Below are 17,997 nucleotides of genomic sequence, written 5' to 3' on the forward strand. Positions count from 1 at the left end.
CGATAACTATTAGTTGTTTTTTTACCCTATTCAACTGCAGTGTCTCGCCTGAATGTTTATATATTGATGTAATATTTATTAACATGAATACCAACTTTGCAAAACCAATCAATATCTATTTTGCGGATTTTCCCGAGGGCTAAACGGGGTTTATCATGTGTGACACATCGGATGAGTTTCCACATGAGATGAGTGTGAATGAATGAACGAAACCGTCTGTTATTTCATCGCTGCTGTATAATTTCATCAGTGTATTCGAGAGGCGCTCGCTGATTGGTCCGGAGGGGTCATACGGCGCTGCTGATTGGCTCACGCTGATCTGCTGTTGAAATTCCCGGGATGTTGTGAACTCTTGTAGCCTTATGCGTGATGACGTAACGCCGCGATGTTCTGTTCTGGGTTTGTGTGTCAGACATTATCCACAAATTGACACGAGGCCAAATGACTCACGTTTAGTAACTGCATTAATCGCTGTAGCCTTTAACACCATAACAATTTGTTGTTTATTTTCCCACTTACATATTTGAAATACCTGTGGAATATTTTAATATACGTTACCTATTTATTCGTTTGTGTAAACCAAGTATGTCAGAAGTGTTTTCTCCAGTAGTGTGGTAACTAGCTGATTCAGCATTCTGGATGTAATGTGTGAACAGCACTATGCGTTACAAACAAAACCTGCTTTAGAGAGAATGAGAGACGAGTGCAGACATGAATTCATCATAATTACCTGCACTTTCATTTAACAGCAGGAATTGCATATGAACACTTAACCTAAACTCGAAATGAAAACTAAATGTTAAAGGAAATTTAAAATCACATAATAACACTCACATAATTATGATCAACAAATGTTATAACCGCGAAAGTTTGGTTACAATTTGAATTTATTGGCGCGAATTAGACACTTTGATTTCAAAATGTTTGGAATCGATTCAGATGATAGTTCATCTGTTTTCCATTCATTTACAATAACAGTTTTAGTAAAAGAACGCTTGAACCGGTTCATTAAAACGAAAATGAATCGGATTTCCAGAGTTGATTCCCGGAATCGACTCTTTTTGGAGGACTTTTGCAACGTAACCAGTGTTGCCAAGTCCGTGGTTTTGACGCGGATTGCTACGGGTTGAAACGACCCCAGTAACGTTATATTTATCTCCTGGAATTCGAACTGTACCGGGGAACCCCTCCAAAAAACGTGTATTTTACCCCCAGAACGCGATTTTTACTGGGGGACCCCCTCAAAATGTCATTGGGCCACTGATCTATAATAGAGAAACATTTGGGCGGGTTTTGTTGTGAAAACTTGGCAACCCTGAATGTAACCATAACAACAGCTGACCGCTCGAGCGTTTTCCGTTAGGATTCTCAACGGACGTACGGAACGTCGACAAAAACCTGAAAACCACCGTTATCAGTTAAAGGTTTGTCAATTGTAAGTTTACATTTTATAAAAGATATCTGGTCAGTGTTTTGTTTTAGTACGTTTTTTGATGTAAGTGACATATGTATTGTTAGGGGCTCCAAAAGACAATTCGGCTGTTGGATAGGCTACGAACCTCAACAAAATGCGCGGTAAAACAATACTATTTAACGTTACATTCCTTTTATAATTCAGTTGTACCACACGTTGAAAAAACACTGTCATATTACAGTATTTCAGACTTTCAGATGAAAGTTGTTCATTATTGAACATTTAAACAAACCTAATCCTAATTTCATACCATTTTTTCTTTTGGGAAAGTGACATCTTCAACGGAAAGGAAATAAACACAATATCATAAGTATTATTCATAGATATGATGAATTCTGTTATGTTTTCATGGTTAATAACTCATTCCATCCTGTTTGATCAAATAACATAAATCAGTTGGACAGAGTAACAAGTTAAATTTAGTTCTAGAAAAGATAAATAGATAAATAAAAATATACTAATAAAGCAAAATGACAAAAATAAATTGACTTTGGTACTACTTAAGTATTACATAGTATAGGCCTACCACATTTTTACTATAGTAAAACAAAGGGCAATTTTCTTAAGGCATTTGTAGTTGTGTATACTTTCTTCTGTTTTTGTTATGTTTTTATAACTGGCCTCTACCTTAATATTTTTTGAACGTTTTTTGCTGTTTTAAAAAAAAATCTGGAAAAAAAGATTCCCGAAAATGCTCCTACAGGTGTCGATCCAAATCAAGTGATTCGCGATTCACGAACCATTATTTCAGAACAGGACTTGGAGCGCCAAATCTCAAATCATTTGACTGAGATCAGAACTCATCATTTGATTTGAATCATTCAATTCCCAAAATGATTTAGATCGGAACGGGTTTGTGAATCATTTTGCGAACTGAAAGATTCAAATCAAAGGATTCGCAATACGCAAAGTTTCTATCGAAGTCAAATGATTCGCGATCCGGTGCTCCGAGTCCTGATCTGAAATGATGGTTCGTGAATCATTATTCAGATCGTGAATCATTTGATTTAAATCATTCAGTTCGCAAAATGATTTAGATCGGAACGGGTTTGTGAATCATTTTGCGAACTGAATGATTAAAATCAAAGGATTCGCAATACGCAAAGTTTCTATCGAAGTCAAATGATTCGCGATCCGGTGCTCCGAGTCCTGATCTGAAATGATGGTTCGTGAATCATTATCAGGGTTTCCGCGGGGTCTTAAAAAGTCTTAAAAAGTCTAAAATTTAAAAATCAAAATTTTAGGCCTTAAAAAGTCTTAAATTCTCTGTTCTAGGTCTTAAATAATTTTACACAGGTCTTATTTTTCCGATGTCCATGTAACGCTACCTCTAAAGCTCATTTAAATTCTCTTTTTGTTGTTTCCGTGGTGTTGTAGTTCTTTATTTCACAATTCCAAATATAATTTGCTGTATTTAAACTACAAATGAGACCAGCATGCAATAGCCAATCAGCTTTCTGTTACTGGCGCGAGTCTCTCTCGGATTGTACCGCAGAAGTCAAATGGATTTAACTTTTTAGCTATGGGGAAGTGCAAGTTTAGCGATACTTAGCTTGAAAAAACTGAATATAGGGCTTGGCTAAGGCCAGTTGCTAACAACTAGATTTTTTTCTCCCTCTGTGGAAGTTACTGCGTCTTCAGAATCGCAGTAGCAGAATACAGGTCAAACTACCTTTTTCTGTATATAATGTTCTCAATAATAATAAGAAATATAGGTCGAGCTAGCTGACCGCCAGCCTTCGAAATACTTTTAAAATGTTTTTTTTTTTTACTTGCCCGACCGAACAAACCGCCTGATTAAAACTGAAGTGACAAAAACAACTAGCGAAGCATCGAAAGGCAAGAAAGATTCATATTTTAATACATTCAACGTAAACAGAAATTGATAATGGATAGTGTATTTCTGGTCTATTTGTGACATACTTTAAAACAAATGAATGTAACAGCACTCTAAAGAAACACACTGAGGTAAAAATTTCAAATGTATAGTTTATTTAACATGATATAGTTCAGTAATATACCAAGTGAGCTTATTGTTGAAAATTTTCACAATTACAAATGTTACTTTAATTTTAGCTCAATAAAAAATTAGTTAGTCAAGTAGTTACTTACATATTAGACAATATGCAACATTAGCAGAAGCATTCTCCTAGCAACGTTTTGCTATAATTCAGCGTTTTGATCGAATCAGTTGAAATAACTCGCTCATGAAGTGACTTACCGCCACCTGCTGGTAATTTAGTGTATTTAAAAGTATGCCTCCACACCCAACATTTCTAATGTACATATTTATAAATCAATAAATGTATTTAAACCATTAATCTCACTTTTAATTTTGCAGTGTAAATTATGTAATCTCACTGCTAACAGCCATTTAGAATTTATTGATAAATTCATAAAATAAATTTCAAAGGTAATGCATACATTTCAAAAGTTAAAAAAAGGCCTTTATAAAGGTAAATCAAATATGCAGATTTAAGATGTAAAAGCTAATAGAGCACTGATGAAAATATTGCTTCAGAATTTTTTTTTTTACGTCAGATATTTCTAGTGGTACTTTTATGGGGATATTTTGTGTGGAATAGTATCTGCTGATATGAAAAGTTCACAGTATATCGTAGTAATAATATCGTAGTAATTTAATTTATGACAGCCATGAAATTGTGTTTGCTTTTTACATTAAACACATTAAATATTACACGTATGCATGTAATATAATATCTATTTCCATTACAGGTTTCGGTCTTAAATTTCATATAAGGTGGTATTAAAAAGGTCTTAAAAAGTCTTAAATTTCACTTGTTCATATCTGCAGAAACCCTGATTATTCAGATCGTGAATCATTTGATTTAAATCATTCAGTTCGCAAAATGATTCACAAAGCCGTTCGGATCTAAATACAGCAAATTCAGGGAATTTAATTATTCAAATCAAAAAATTTGTGATCCGGTGCTCCGAGTCCTGATCTGAAATGATGGTTCGTGAATCATTATATAGATCTGAACTTCAAATCGGGTATTGCGAATCATTTGATTTGAATCATTCAATTCTCGAAATGATTCACAAACTCGTTCCGATCTAAATAAGTTTGGGAATTTAATTATTCAAATCAAATGGTTTGCAATACGCAAAGTTCCGATCTAAGTCAAATGATTCGCGATTCAGCGCTCCGAGTCCTGATCTGCAATAATGGTTCGTGAATCGTGAATCACTTGATTTAGATCGGCACCTATAGGAGCATTTTGTGCAAATCTTTTTTTTTTTTTTTTTCAGATTTTTTTAAACAGTAGAAAACATCAATAATTAAGGTAGATTTAAGTCGCGATCTGAATAAAGATTCACAAACCATCATTTCAGATCAGGAGCGCCGGATCACGAATCATTTGACTAAGATAAAAACTTCCTGTATCGCGAATCATTTGATTTGAATCATTCAATACCCAAGCTTATTTAAATCAGAATGGGTTTGTGAATCATTTCGCGAATTGAATGATTTAAATCAAATGATTCACGATTTAAAGTCGCGATCTGAATAATGATTCACAAACCATCATTTCAGATCAGGATCGCGAATCAGTTGACTTAGATTGGAACTTCGCGTATTGCGAATCATTTGATTTGAATCATTAAATTCCCAAATTTATTTAGATCGGAACGGATTTGTGAATCATTTCACGAATAGAATGATTAAAATTAAATGATTCACGACACGCGATTTAAAGTGCATTTCTAAATAATGATTCATGAACCATCATTTCAGATCAGGACATTTGGCTTAGATCGGAAGCTCCGTTTGTCATATATTCATCCTTTCAAAAAAAACATTACAAGCGATGTTGAATTTTGCAAATGAATGGCTCTTTTAATTCAATCTGGCCTTTGCAAGTGATTCACTTAAAATGAATAATCAAAGTCAAGAGTTTGAATCAATCGGAGCGGATCCAGCGTAAAAGACTCATTCAGTTGATTCAGTTTATCTGCTCATCTTTTCGCATCTTCATCTTTAATCTTCCGTTTTATGACAATAACTGAAATAAGCAAAAAAATATATATATATAAAATAAATAAATATTATATATATACGTGTGTGTGTGTGACCCTGGACCACAAAACCAGTGGGGTATATTTGTAGCAATAGCCAAAAATACATTGCATGGGTCAAAATTATTGATTTTTCTTTTATGCCTAAAATCATTAGGATATTAAGTAAAGATCATGTTCCATGAAGACTTTTTGTAAAAATCCTACTATAAACATATCAAAATGTAATTTTTGATTAGTAATATGCATTGTTAAGAACCTAATTTGGACATTTTTAAAGGTGATTTTCTCAGTATTTAGATTTTTTTGCACCCTCAGATTCCAGATTTTCAAACAGATGTATCTCGGCCAAATATTGTCCTATCCTAACAAACCACATATTGATAGAAAGATTATTTATTGAGCTTTCATATGATGTATACATCTCAGTTTTGTAAAATTTAACCTTATGACTGGTTTTGTGGTCCAGGGTCACATATATATGTGTGTGTGTGTTTGAATTGTGTGCATTTTGCGTGAAAACAATTTATATACTGAAAAAACAGATATATTATTATCTTTCAGTAACTGAAGCACTTTTCAAGTTCCTCTTCAGGAATATTGCTATTTTCAAGGGTTTTTAAGGCTTTAAATATCAAAAAGTCAAATTCAAGTACTTTAAGCACCTTGTACAAACCCTTTTATTAGTGTTTTATTTCTTGTCATTGTGTAAATAATCAAGTTATAATGAAGTAACCAGAGCATTTGTGACCTTGAACCACAAAACCAGTCATAAGGGTCAATTTTTTTCGAAATTGAGGTTTCTACATCATCCAAAAGCCTGGTGAAATAAGCTTTTCATTGATTTGGCTGAGATATAACGATTTGAAAATCTGGAAGCTGAGGGTGCCAAAACATTGTTTTCGAAATACCCAAAGCATTGAGAAAACGGCCTTTAAAGTTGTGCAAATGAAGTTCTTAGCTATGCATATTACTAATCAAAAATTAACTTTTGATATATTTACAGTAGGAAATGTACAAAATATCTTCATGGAACATGATCTTACTATCCTAATGATTTTTGGCATAAAAGAAAAATCGATAATTTTAACCCATACGATGTATTGTTGGCTACTGCTACAAATGTATCTGTGCTAATTAAGACTTGTTTTGATGTATGTTGAATGAAGAGGCCTCAAAAATTCAAGAAAACAGAAAATTGTCAGTAAAGTATGAAATAAAGTACAAAATTCAGACGTGTCAGAAAGTGTAGAAGCTCTTTGCTTTAGACTTTATTTCCAGAAACCGATTATGAAACAAGAGTCTATTGACTATTACAGGCTGTTATATCGCAAACAGGAACATCACATTAGTTTTAAGAGCTGAAGGCTTCTTCTAAACAGCATGAAAAATATCGCAACCGCATTTTAGCATCTTGAGTCACAAGTGTCAGAGCAAAAATAAGGCGATCTTGTCCTGTGTGAGAGGAACGGGCGTCAATATACAGTATAAAGTCCTCAAAGAACCACAATCCAAATGGTTTCAAAGGTACCAAACAAATGAATTACAAACAACTTTTCAAATCAAATCCAAAAATTGAAAAATAGCACTGAAAAACAAAACAAAAAAACATTATGTTTGATTAAACATACAACCAAGCAAAATCCATTTGGCTCGCATGCAACACAATGCTTTTTGGCATCGTATGAACTACGAACAATTAGAATGGGTGTAAATCCACAGATGTGTCCGTCTGTATTATTTTGAGTTCTGTTAATACAGCACGCTATACTAGCACATCTATGAAATGAAATCATTAAGCAAGACTCAAAAATAATTACAATACATAACCAAACTATACATTTTACAGTACTAGCATTTCAAAATCATTCTAACGCAAACAGAACCATTCAAACCGGCAGACGTCCAGATTCCTTCTGGATCCTCTTTAGTCGTCACTGACTGAAATGATTATTGATTATGAGTTGATATTACTCAAAGTAAGTGTTAGACATTAAATTAGTCTCAATCTGCAGTAACAAAGACTCGTATGTCGTACTTGTGCCGTGGTTAGAAATGCTCAAGAATCATTAATACAGATTCCAACAATTCAATCATTGTGCAAGTAGGGCAAAAAAGAGTTTGGCAATATTAAATTAAATTATGAAATACAACCGCATCGGGACTAATCCAGACGCAATAAGGTGCAACTCATTTGAATTTCTACCAAATTGCACAGATAGATTTGGTAAGACGTGCACAAAACAAGGGCCGGGAGGGTGACGGGGTTGCCAGGCGCAGCGTTTAGCTCCTAAACTCACGTCACGTCAGCTAGAGAGCTCAGACCGGACTCAAAAATATCTAGAGCTGCTGTCGAGGAGAGGAAGCCGGAAAGAAAATCTGAATAAGCGCTACACAAACAGGTCGGATCCCCGTATTTAAGCTCCACAGGGAAAGAAAACATTTGTCGTCGTCAGAGCGGAAGCTTCAACGGCGTCGAAACTCCCCGTCACTGGAAGGAACGATTGTCCTTCTGTTTTTTAGGCCAGAAGTTCGTTAGGACGAGCGGCGGTCTTTAGCCGCTCCGGTGGCTGCTGATCCTGTGGCTGCCGTCTCCGGTGCGCTGAGCTCGAGCGAACACGATCTCCTTGGACGCGCTCTTGGGCTCGCTGGCCAGACCCAGGAAACACATGAGGTCAATGAAACAGGTGGTCAGATTGATTTTGCAGCCAAACTCGCTGGTGGCGTAGTCGAAGGGGAACGTGTGGTGGTAGTTGTGGAAGCCTTCACCTGAGAAACCAAATCGGGAGATGATAAGTCTAGACAGAAATAGACTGGAAATGATGTTTTTTAATACATGTTTTGATAAGCAATTTTTTCTCACGTATATATAAAAATGTAGGGATTTTTTTAAGACCAAGTACGAGTACTGATATATTTTTTTCCTGGTACTCGTTTACCTTTATTTTTTTGTTTTCCGTGGTAGCTTTATACGACAATTAAGCATCTTGCTCCAAAACTACATCTTTGTTTCAGCTATATTATATACTTGAGGTTAAATATGCTTGAAATAAACTTTAACTACCAATGGACTGCAGCCAGTTGAGTTCAGAAAACTTTCTTACTGAAACAGAATCCCCACTGGTCCCCCAAACGCCTCATTTGACCCTGACAGACTGATAACCAGCTCGCTGTTCTCATGTGGTCTTTATCAGACGTACCTATAGAGCTGAGGGTGACGAATCTGTTCTCCCGGGGGTTGATGCTGCCGTCGTAGGGCCGGTTTCCCCACATGTGCGCGGCGCTGTTGACCAGCCAGGTGGCGTTGAGCACACCCGTGTATCTGAGGAGGCCAGGGACGAAGTATCCCACCCACAGCGACTCGCCCCAAAAGTACCAGGGCACGAACGTCGGCACAAAGAAGCACATCAGCAGCACGGACATCTTGTAGTGTCTGAAACAGTTCAATCAAACTTAGTTAAAGGTGCACTGTGTAATATTTGAGACGATCTCTAGACAGAGGTGCAATATAATATACACAACTATGTTTTCAGAAGTGTATAAAGACCTTACCTAATGAACCATTATGTGAATATTAAAGGTTGTATCAGCGATTTCTAGCCTGAAACATAAAGTGTCAAATTCAGCTGACCTTTCATCACGATCCGCTCGCTGCCTGCCCCATAAATTGTCTGTGAAAAAACCATGTCTCTCTGGTCAGCCTAGGGTCCGAGATATGCCAAAAAAACAATCGGCACTACCAACCTGTTGTGGACTTTTGCTCCGCCTCCCTCACATCCCTGCACCAGTAGGAAAGTCCACAACACCAAACCCCTGACGCTGATTGGTTGGAACACTGTTTGTTTATCTGTGGAAAGGTTGGTAGTGCCGATTGTTTTTTTGGCATATCTCGGACCCTAGGCTGACCAGAGAGACGTGGTTTTTTCACAGACAATTTATGGGGCAGGCAGCGAGCGGATCGTGAAGAAAGGTCAGCTGAATTTGACACTTTATGTTTCAGGCTAGAAATCGCTGATACAACCTTTAACTTAGAATTATCAGTTTATATCTACATACACCGCGGGTCTTCTCACATGGAAGTCGCCGTTATGTTTCTACAGTAGCTCTAAACGGACAAACTGCTCTACAGATCGCGTTTCATCACTGTTTTTATTGCGGAAAAACACTGACACAATGATGAACAATATTCACAATAACATCGTTTAATTGAATGATTATGTAAATATAGCTCCTTAAATTACATTTTAAAAGAAATCTCACTATTCGTTGCTGTCAAAAACGGCAAGATTTTAATCCTGTATCGGCTTCCGTAGTTCTGTAAAGCAGTGTTGTTTTCGTCAACGATGACGATGACGAAATCATTACCTTTTTTTTCATGACGATAACCGGTCGATGACGAGATAAAAATGGCTCGTTGATGACTAAAACATGACGAGACGTGTGTGAGTTTTCGTTGACGAGATGAGAATAGACGAAAATGTTAGTGGGTGCTCCGTCACACGTTTAAAATGCATGGCATTTCTGCTTATTGTGCATGCCAATCAAAACCTAAAAAGTATCTGCCGCTATGTCAAGCTGTTTTAGCATTCCATCCTTGTTTGTCTTTTATGTTCTAAACCATTCCTTCATTATTGTAATTATTGGTGAAAATAGTCGATCCGGAAGCTCACATTGTGTTGAACTATAGATCTGCTATTTTCAGAACTTACAAGTGACACTACCCAACAGCAAAATACTTACTGACCTACATTAATTTGTTAAAAGACTTCTTTTTCCCCTTTTTTGACTAAAACTAGACTAAAACCTTTTTGACTTTTTGTCGACTAAAATTGGACTAAAACTATCACATACAGAAGTGACTAAAACTAATAAGCATTTTAGTCCAAAAGACTAAGACTAAGACTAAATCTAAGATGGTTGTCAAAAACAACACTGCTGTAAAGGGAGGGGTGAGCGGTGGACTGTTGCAATTCACAACCTCGCCGCTAGATGCCGCAAAAATCGACACGCTGCACCTTTAAAACTGTTTATTCCGCCAATAAACTGCAGTCTGGCTTTCAGACTCACCTCCTCTGAAACATGACCACCTTATCGGCCTTCAGGTCGTCCATCTCCAGCTTGCGTCCCTTCTCGATGACGTCCGGATGTTTGCGAACCAGCAGCCAGCCCACGTGAGAGAAGAAAAACCCTCGCACGGCGTTATGAGGGTCGGCGTCCGTCTCGGAGTACTTGTGGTGAACGCGATGATCGCGCGACCATTCGTAAATGTCGTTCTACAGCCGAGAGAGCAGAAATGTGCCATTTATAGACTCAATAATAAAAGAAAACTATTGCAATTCTTGCTTTGTGCCACTAGTAACGCACAAATCACCAGTGTTGGGGGTAAAGTTACTGAATAATATTACTTTTTCCAAGTAACATTACTTTTTAATTGACAAAAAAATTTCTCAGTTACTTTTTTAAATAAGTAACGCAATTTACTTTTCCCCCTCATTTATTGATTAAAAGCTCTCCTGTCCCCATGTTGAGAGAAATTGTGAGTAAGATGTTACTTTAGCTCTAGAATAAATGTGAACATGCATTAATTCATCTCACTCACTAAAAACAGATACAGTGTTCTTCAAAATGAATAAAAACACTGAAATTCAACTCAGAACCTTCGATGATCCAATTCATCCGTACTAATAAGCAAAAATTACTGAAGATAATTTAACTGCTGAAGAGGCTTTTCGTGTGAAAAGGCTTTTACATTTGACAAAATATATTTTTATATTAAAAACAAACAAGCAAGCCCTGCCCGGATTTAAAAAGTAACGCAAAAGTAACGCAACGCGTAACTTTCCATAAAAAGAAACTAAGTAACGTAATTAGTTACTTTTTTGGGGAGTAACCTACATCTTTAAAACAAAAAAAACACAAATTAAAAAAAATGAAAATTTGAAACTTTTCGGACTTCTTGTCTTTTAGAATCGTGAGATATAACCTTACTTTTTTCCCCCCCAAGTAATAAATTCCAATTCGAAGGGGAAAAAATAGGTTAAATCATAATTCTGACTTCATAATTCACAAATGCAACTTCATATCACTCAATTTCAGATGTAAACTTGCATGCAATTCGGAGAAAAAAAATAAAATTGTGAGAGGTTAGCCTAACCCTAAAAATAATAATAATAATAATTTTAAAAAATGCGTATAAAAGTTGCAACTTTCCTGACTCCCTTTCTCAGAACTGTCAGATATAAACTTGCTATTGCAAGTTATAAAGTCTAATTCATAAGAAAAAGACAGTTTCTTACAGTTGTGAGTTGTCAAATCATAATTCTGACTTTATAATTCACAAATGCAACTTCAGATGTAAACTTGCAATTGTTAGAAAAGTCATAATTGCAAGATCAGAAAGTAGCTTTTTTATTTTTATATTCAGTGGTGGAAAAAGGCTTCCATAAAAATCTCCCAACCGAAGGTCTAACAAAGTTTAGAAGCAGTGAATACATGGAAATGACAATCACATGCACAAATAATAAACTTCATAGAAAAGGCTTAACCTTTTTTTTTTTTTTTTTTTTTTTTTTTTAACAACTTCTACAGTTTTACTAGCAGTCAAATGTTTAAACCAGGGTTATTATAGTTAACTAAAACTAAAAACCTATGGAAGCCCATTTCCGTCATGCAAGCAAAAAAATTCATGATGACTTATGTCATAAGCATGACTTTTTATATAATTTCAACTTTATAAGTCAGTCAAAAAAAAAATCCATTTTTTATCGTAATTATGACTTGTCATAATTTCAGCTTTTTATCTCAGAATTTCAACTTTAGAAATTATAATTAATTAAATAAAGTCAGCTTTTTATGTTGTAATTATGACTATAATTATTAATAATTTTGACATTATCTCGCAATTTCGATTATTTTTATCTCATAATCTCAACTTTATAAGTCATAATTAATCAAATAAACCATAATGACTTCAGTAAGTCATAATTTCAACTTTTCTCATAATTTTGACTTTTTTTATCTTGTAATTACAACTTCTCAAGTCATGATTTCGACTTATCTCATAATTATGACAGTTTAAAGTCAAAATATAGACCTTTTAATCTCATAATTATGACTTGAGTGTGTCATAATTTCAACTTTATAAGGAATTAATTTTTGGGGGCTTCCATAAAAACCATAGAAAATAAACATTTGTTACTTGAAATAAAATAAATGTGAACTAAAATAAAATAAACTCATTTCAGACAGTGCCAAGGCAACATTTTTAATTTTTGTTAAATACCTACAACTAAAAAAAAAAAAAAGTAAAAAAAAAAAAAAAAAAAAAAAAAAAAGACAAAACTAAATAAAAACACAAAATTGCTAAAGTTAAAAATTGAATATATATATATAATAAAATCAATATAATTCAAATAATAACAAATTGAAATAAATAAATAAATAAAAATCATTAAAAATAAAAAAATAAGTATAAATATATAGATATATAACAGAATAAAAAATGCCCCCCCCCCCCCCCCCCTAAAAAAAAAAAAACTGCTAGTCTTTCAACTCTATAATGACATTCACAATCATGACAAATAAACCAAACTGTATTCTGCAGATGGCGAGGTCCGAATGGAGACGAGCTGCTTACCTGGAAGGACATGCAGTTGCAGAGAGCGAGAAAGATCCGGAGAGGTAAAGACGCTTTATATGATCTGTGACTCCAAAGCCTGTGAGCGCCTGCGGTGATGCCCAGACCACTGAGTGTGTAACACACCATAACTGCAAAAAAACAAACAAACACACCATCCATTGTATACTGCTGAAAATGACTTCGATCCACAAAATGCAACTTACATTTTTACACAAAAGCAGTCTTAAATAGCAATAGCCAAAACTACATTGTATGGGTGTGATCCAAAATGATCCAAGTTTTCCTTTATGCAAAAACATCATTAGAATATTAAATAAAAATAATTTTCCATTAAGATATTTTGTACATTTCCTACTGTAAATACATCAAAACTTTTGATTAGTAATATGCAATGCATTGCTAAGAACTTTATTTGGACAACTAAAAATTAAAAATGTCATAAATTTAAAATTAATATAACTAAATCAAAACAATAAAAGATATACAGTAGTATAGCATTAATACTTAAAATAAAACTGTTCTGAACATGTTGCTCATGTAAAACATGTAAAACATGTAAAATGGTTCATATTTGGGCAACCAAACCAATTCTAAATATAAGCTAAACATCACAATTGGTGATACCTTTCTATCGGCACTAAAGTTCCCCAACAACTAGCCGATAAGATTTTTAAAATTAATAGTTATTTTGCAAATAATAATCTTTCAGACAGTGCCAAGGCAACATTTCACATTTTTGTTAAATACCTACAACTAAATAAATAAATAAAAAGCACAAAATTACTCAAATGTAATTAATAATCTTCAAATATAACAAACTTTTGCATGCCTGTGTGCATTAGAACACTTCAAACTGATATTTGAGATCATTCGGCGTCACAGTTTGGAAAAGTGCAGCGGGAACATTCTGCTAAACATCTCCTAAAATGACTTGAGTATGATTTTGATGGATACTTACACCAGACCCACGTGAGCACATGTGCAGATGGAAACAGGTAGAGTCCATAGAGAGCTCCGATGTGCAGGAAACTCATGAGGATGACATTTCTCCACACTATGACGTTGGGAGGCTTGGGCCCTTCTTTTTCTTTATACGTATGATCAAACATGTCCTCCGCTGGGTCTCGCTCTGGGTGCCAGACTGCAGATTTGATTTCCCTGTCAGGCATGATGACAACCACTGGCAACACAAAACACACACTTCGGTTATTCTAACACATAATATCAACTGCGCATGCAGCAGGAAGCGAGAACAAACTGGGTCACATGAGCGCGACGCCTCGCGGTTTTCACGGAAGCAACACTCACCGAACTGATGCTGCGAATGTACCGTTAGTGTAGAACTGTAGGTTTAGTAAAGCCGCCTCTAAGCAGGAATAAGCCAAACGCGTGAAGCTCAACTCAAACAGCTGCTGGTGATGCGCCGCACCGTCTCGAAGTGAAGAAATACTGCGCGGTGATTGGTCCGAGAGTTTGATGCCACCTTAAAGCAAACGCTCTGATTGGCTGAAGCTCATCTGCTGTTCGCGTGCTCGTTATTCACACCAGCATCTCCGTACAACCAAACCAAACCGGAGCCGGTTCATTTATACAGCAAACAGGCTCACCCCACCGGCGAGGAGTTTCTCTGCTGCAGCCAATCATACTCTTGCCGAGTTTGGCATGAGCCAATATCATTTCATCATTTCACGGCTTATTATTTTCAAACATGATTTGTTCTTGGACTATCGCTAGATATTGTATCTAAATTATGCTAAACACTGATATACTGATAACAGAAGTCATTAAAGTGATCTATCAACCGAACAACAGTTACCTCAGGGGTTTCCCTGATTAACAGTGTCATAAATTTAGATGATGTGTTGTATAATATAAATATTGTCCCTTAAAAAGAATGACTTCATTTCTGAGGGCGTGTCAAATAAATGAATCAACAATTAACATACAGCACTACACAATTTCTCTACAAGTTTGATTGCAGCACATAATCATTAATATTAGTGTTCATCATCTGTTTGATTACACCATTACTGATTTTAACATTTATGCCATATGTACATTGACTTGACATACAGTAGTCACCACTAATAAGCTACTAAATATGTGACCCTGGACCACAAAACCAGTCATAAGGTTAAATTTTACAAAACTGAGACGTATATATAATATGAAAGCTCAGTAAATAAGCTTTCTATTGATGTATGGTTTGTTAGGATAGGACAATATTTGGCCGAGATACATCTATTTGAAAATCTGAAATCTAAGGGTGCAAAAAAATCAAAATCCTGAGAAAATCACCTTTAAAGTTGTCCAAATTAGGTTCTTAACAATGCATATTACTAATCAAAAATTAAATTTTGATACATTTACAGTAGGAATTTTACAAAAAATCTTCATGGAACATGATCTTTACTTAATTTCCTAATGATTTTTGGCATAAAAGAAAAATCAATAATTTTGACCCATACAATGTATTTTTGGCTATTGCTACAAACATACCCCAGCGACTTAAGACTGGTTTTGTGGTCCAGGGTCACATATATTGTAATAGCCTACTTTTTTGTACAGATGCTTTGCAACGATTTGTATCGTGAAAAGCGCTATACAAATAAACTTGAATTGAATTGAACAACGAAGTTATATTCTCTTATCAAACTAAATAAAAAGAGTTTTGGACTGGTTTAAAATGGTGCATTTTTTTTATTTTGTACAAAAATATTTAGATGCATGTGTAAATTATATAATTTCATTTTTATGTAAGTTTGATTTATATGTCATTCCTATGTAAAGCCATTCCATGGGATCAGTACAATGTTGAATGTTTTTAAAAGACATCTCTTCTGCTCATTAATTTTTTTACGTTTGTTTAATAACGTTTGTTTGATATTGTAAAATATTATTGCTATTTATAATAGTGGTTGTCTGTTTTAATATACTTTATACTTTCTGTGATGCAAAGCTGAAGTTTTAGCATCATTACTCAAAAGGTTTTCACTAGTTTTAACTTAAAATCTTAAGTTAAAATTTTAAGTTAAATCAACTTAAGTCATTTCAGCTCACAAGTTAAATCAACTCATTTTTGTTGTAATAAGTTCAAATGACTTGTCGTTTTAAGCAGATTTAACTTAACATTTAAAGGCAGCTGTTTTTAAGTAGAATCTGGTGAAAACTTTTTACATTTTAGTTTCAAATTATCCTTCAGAAATCATTCTAATATGCTGATTTATTATCAGTGTTGAAAACGGTTGTGCTACTTAATTTGGGGGGGGAATTCTTTGATTAATAAAACGGTATAAATTACAGCATTTTTTTAAAAATAGAAATATTTTATAATAATATACACTACTGTTCAAAAGTTTTGGGTCAGTAATTTGTTTCTTTCTTTCTTTGTTTGAAAGAAATTTATACAGCAAGGATGCGTTAAATTGATAAAAAAAAAAAGAAGTGATAATAAAGACTTATATTGTTAGAAAAGATTTCTATTTTGAATAAATGCTGTTTTTTTTATTCATCAGAGTCCTGGAAAAAAATCACAGATTCCAAAAAAAATATTAAGCAGCGCAACTGTTTCCAAACTTAATAATAATAGTAATAAATCAGTATATTAGAATGATTTCTGGAGGATCATGTGACACTGAAGACTGGAGTAATGCTGCTGAAAATTCAGCTTTGCATCACAGAAATAAATTATGTTTTAAAGTATATGAAAATAAAAAAACAATATTTTAAATTGCAATAATATTTAATAATATCACTTATTTTTCTGCATTTTTCAAATCAAATAAATGCAACTTTGATAAGCTTTTTGATGTGAACCTTGAATGAATGAATCTTATCTAAGAGTAGAAGTAGCTTTACTTGTTATTACTCCATGACTGTAATTCTCAAACAGCGCAACAGGAGTAAGTCTCTACAGTCTCTGATTTTCTCATGTAAGTGAGAAATTCCTTAGCCGTCTGAAGACTGATCATCTCAGCTGTGATTATTATTATTTTTGTGCTTTGAGATACATTTTATTATCTTTTTGAAATCATAATTTGTCATTCTCATCTTTGAACGTGTGTGGGAGTTAAAACATATGTGTCACACTATAAATGACCAATGATCAACTGATACGAAGAAGATAGTGGTGATTCCACAAGATCCGATTCAGATAATGATATTGATATTGACATTGACATTGCAGGACGTTGAGTGATATCATTCAAACCTTTGCTCTCATTTCACCATCACACACACCAGAAACACCCTTATCCACACTGCTTATTATTATTAACGTTAAAAACTGTATTTACGGAAACAGTGCTACACTACCATTTAATGGTTTGGGGGTAAGTACAGCTAAAAAAGGAAAGAAATTAATACTTTTATTCATTAAGGATGCATTAAATTGATCAAAAGTACCAGTATTAACCTTTATAATGACAAATAAATGCTGTTCACAACTGTTTTCAACATTGATAATAATCTGAAATGTTCCTTGAGCAGCGTATTTATTAGAATGATTTCTGAAGGATCACGTGACACTAAAGACCGGAGTGACGATGCTGAAAATTCAGCTGCGCATCACAGGCATAAATTACTTTTCAACAGGTATGCACATAGAAAACAGCTATTTTAAATATTAAAAATATTTTACAGTTTTACTGGATTTTTTTTATTAAATAAATGCAGCCTTGGTGAGCAAAAAAATACTTTTATTCACATTTAAAAATGTTAAATATTCCAAACATTTGGCCACCAGTTTATATCTAAAGATTTTAATGTCATTTTTGTTTTGCTATAATAAAGTGTTTGAGTGTTGGTGAAAAGTATGAGAGAGCAGCTGGTGCTTATACATTTT

At 34.4% G+C, this 17,997-nt stretch overlaps 1 protein-coding gene across 1 annotated transcript; it reads right to left on the reverse strand.

Annotated features, from left to right (window-relative positions):
* Positions 1-6,757: 6,757 nt before the first annotated feature.
* Positions 6,758-14,707, reverse strand: scd (stearoyl-CoA desaturase (delta-9-desaturase)). Its single transcript, XM_073828000.1, has 6 exons — positions 14,463-14,707; positions 14,113-14,334; positions 13,152-13,282; positions 10,583-10,788; positions 8,716-8,948; positions 6,758-8,284 (listed from the first exon to the last, which is right to left on the reverse strand). The coding sequence occupies exons 2-6, from the start codon at positions 14,321-14,323 to the stop codon at positions 8,070-8,072; spliced, it is 996 nt and encodes a 331-aa protein (XP_073684101.1). The 5' UTR covers positions 14,324-14,334; positions 14,463-14,707; the 3' UTR covers positions 6,758-8,069.
* Between the last annotated feature and the right edge of the window lie 3,290 nt (positions 14,708-17,997).

The sequence above is a fragment of the Garra rufa genome, chromosome 22, assembly GCF_049309525.1.
Source record: "Garra rufa chromosome 22, GarRuf1.0, whole genome shotgun sequence".
NCBI classification, from domain to species: domain Eukaryota; kingdom Metazoa; phylum Chordata; class Actinopteri; order Cypriniformes; family Cyprinidae; genus Garra; species Garra rufa.

Coding starts and splice junctions, on each gene's coding strand:
- scd (XM_073828000.1), bottom strand. CDS start 14,323: ATGCCTGACAGGGAAATCAAATCTGCAGTCTGGCACCCAGAGCGAGAC. Junction 10,789..13,151: donor GCAACTGCATGTCCTTCCAG/GTAAGCAGCTCG, acceptor TCTCGGCTGTAG/AACGACATTTACGAATGGTC. Junction 8,949..10,582: donor GTGGTCATGTTTCAGAGGAG/GTGAGTCTGAAA, acceptor GAACTGTTTCAG/ACACTACAAGATGTCCGTGC.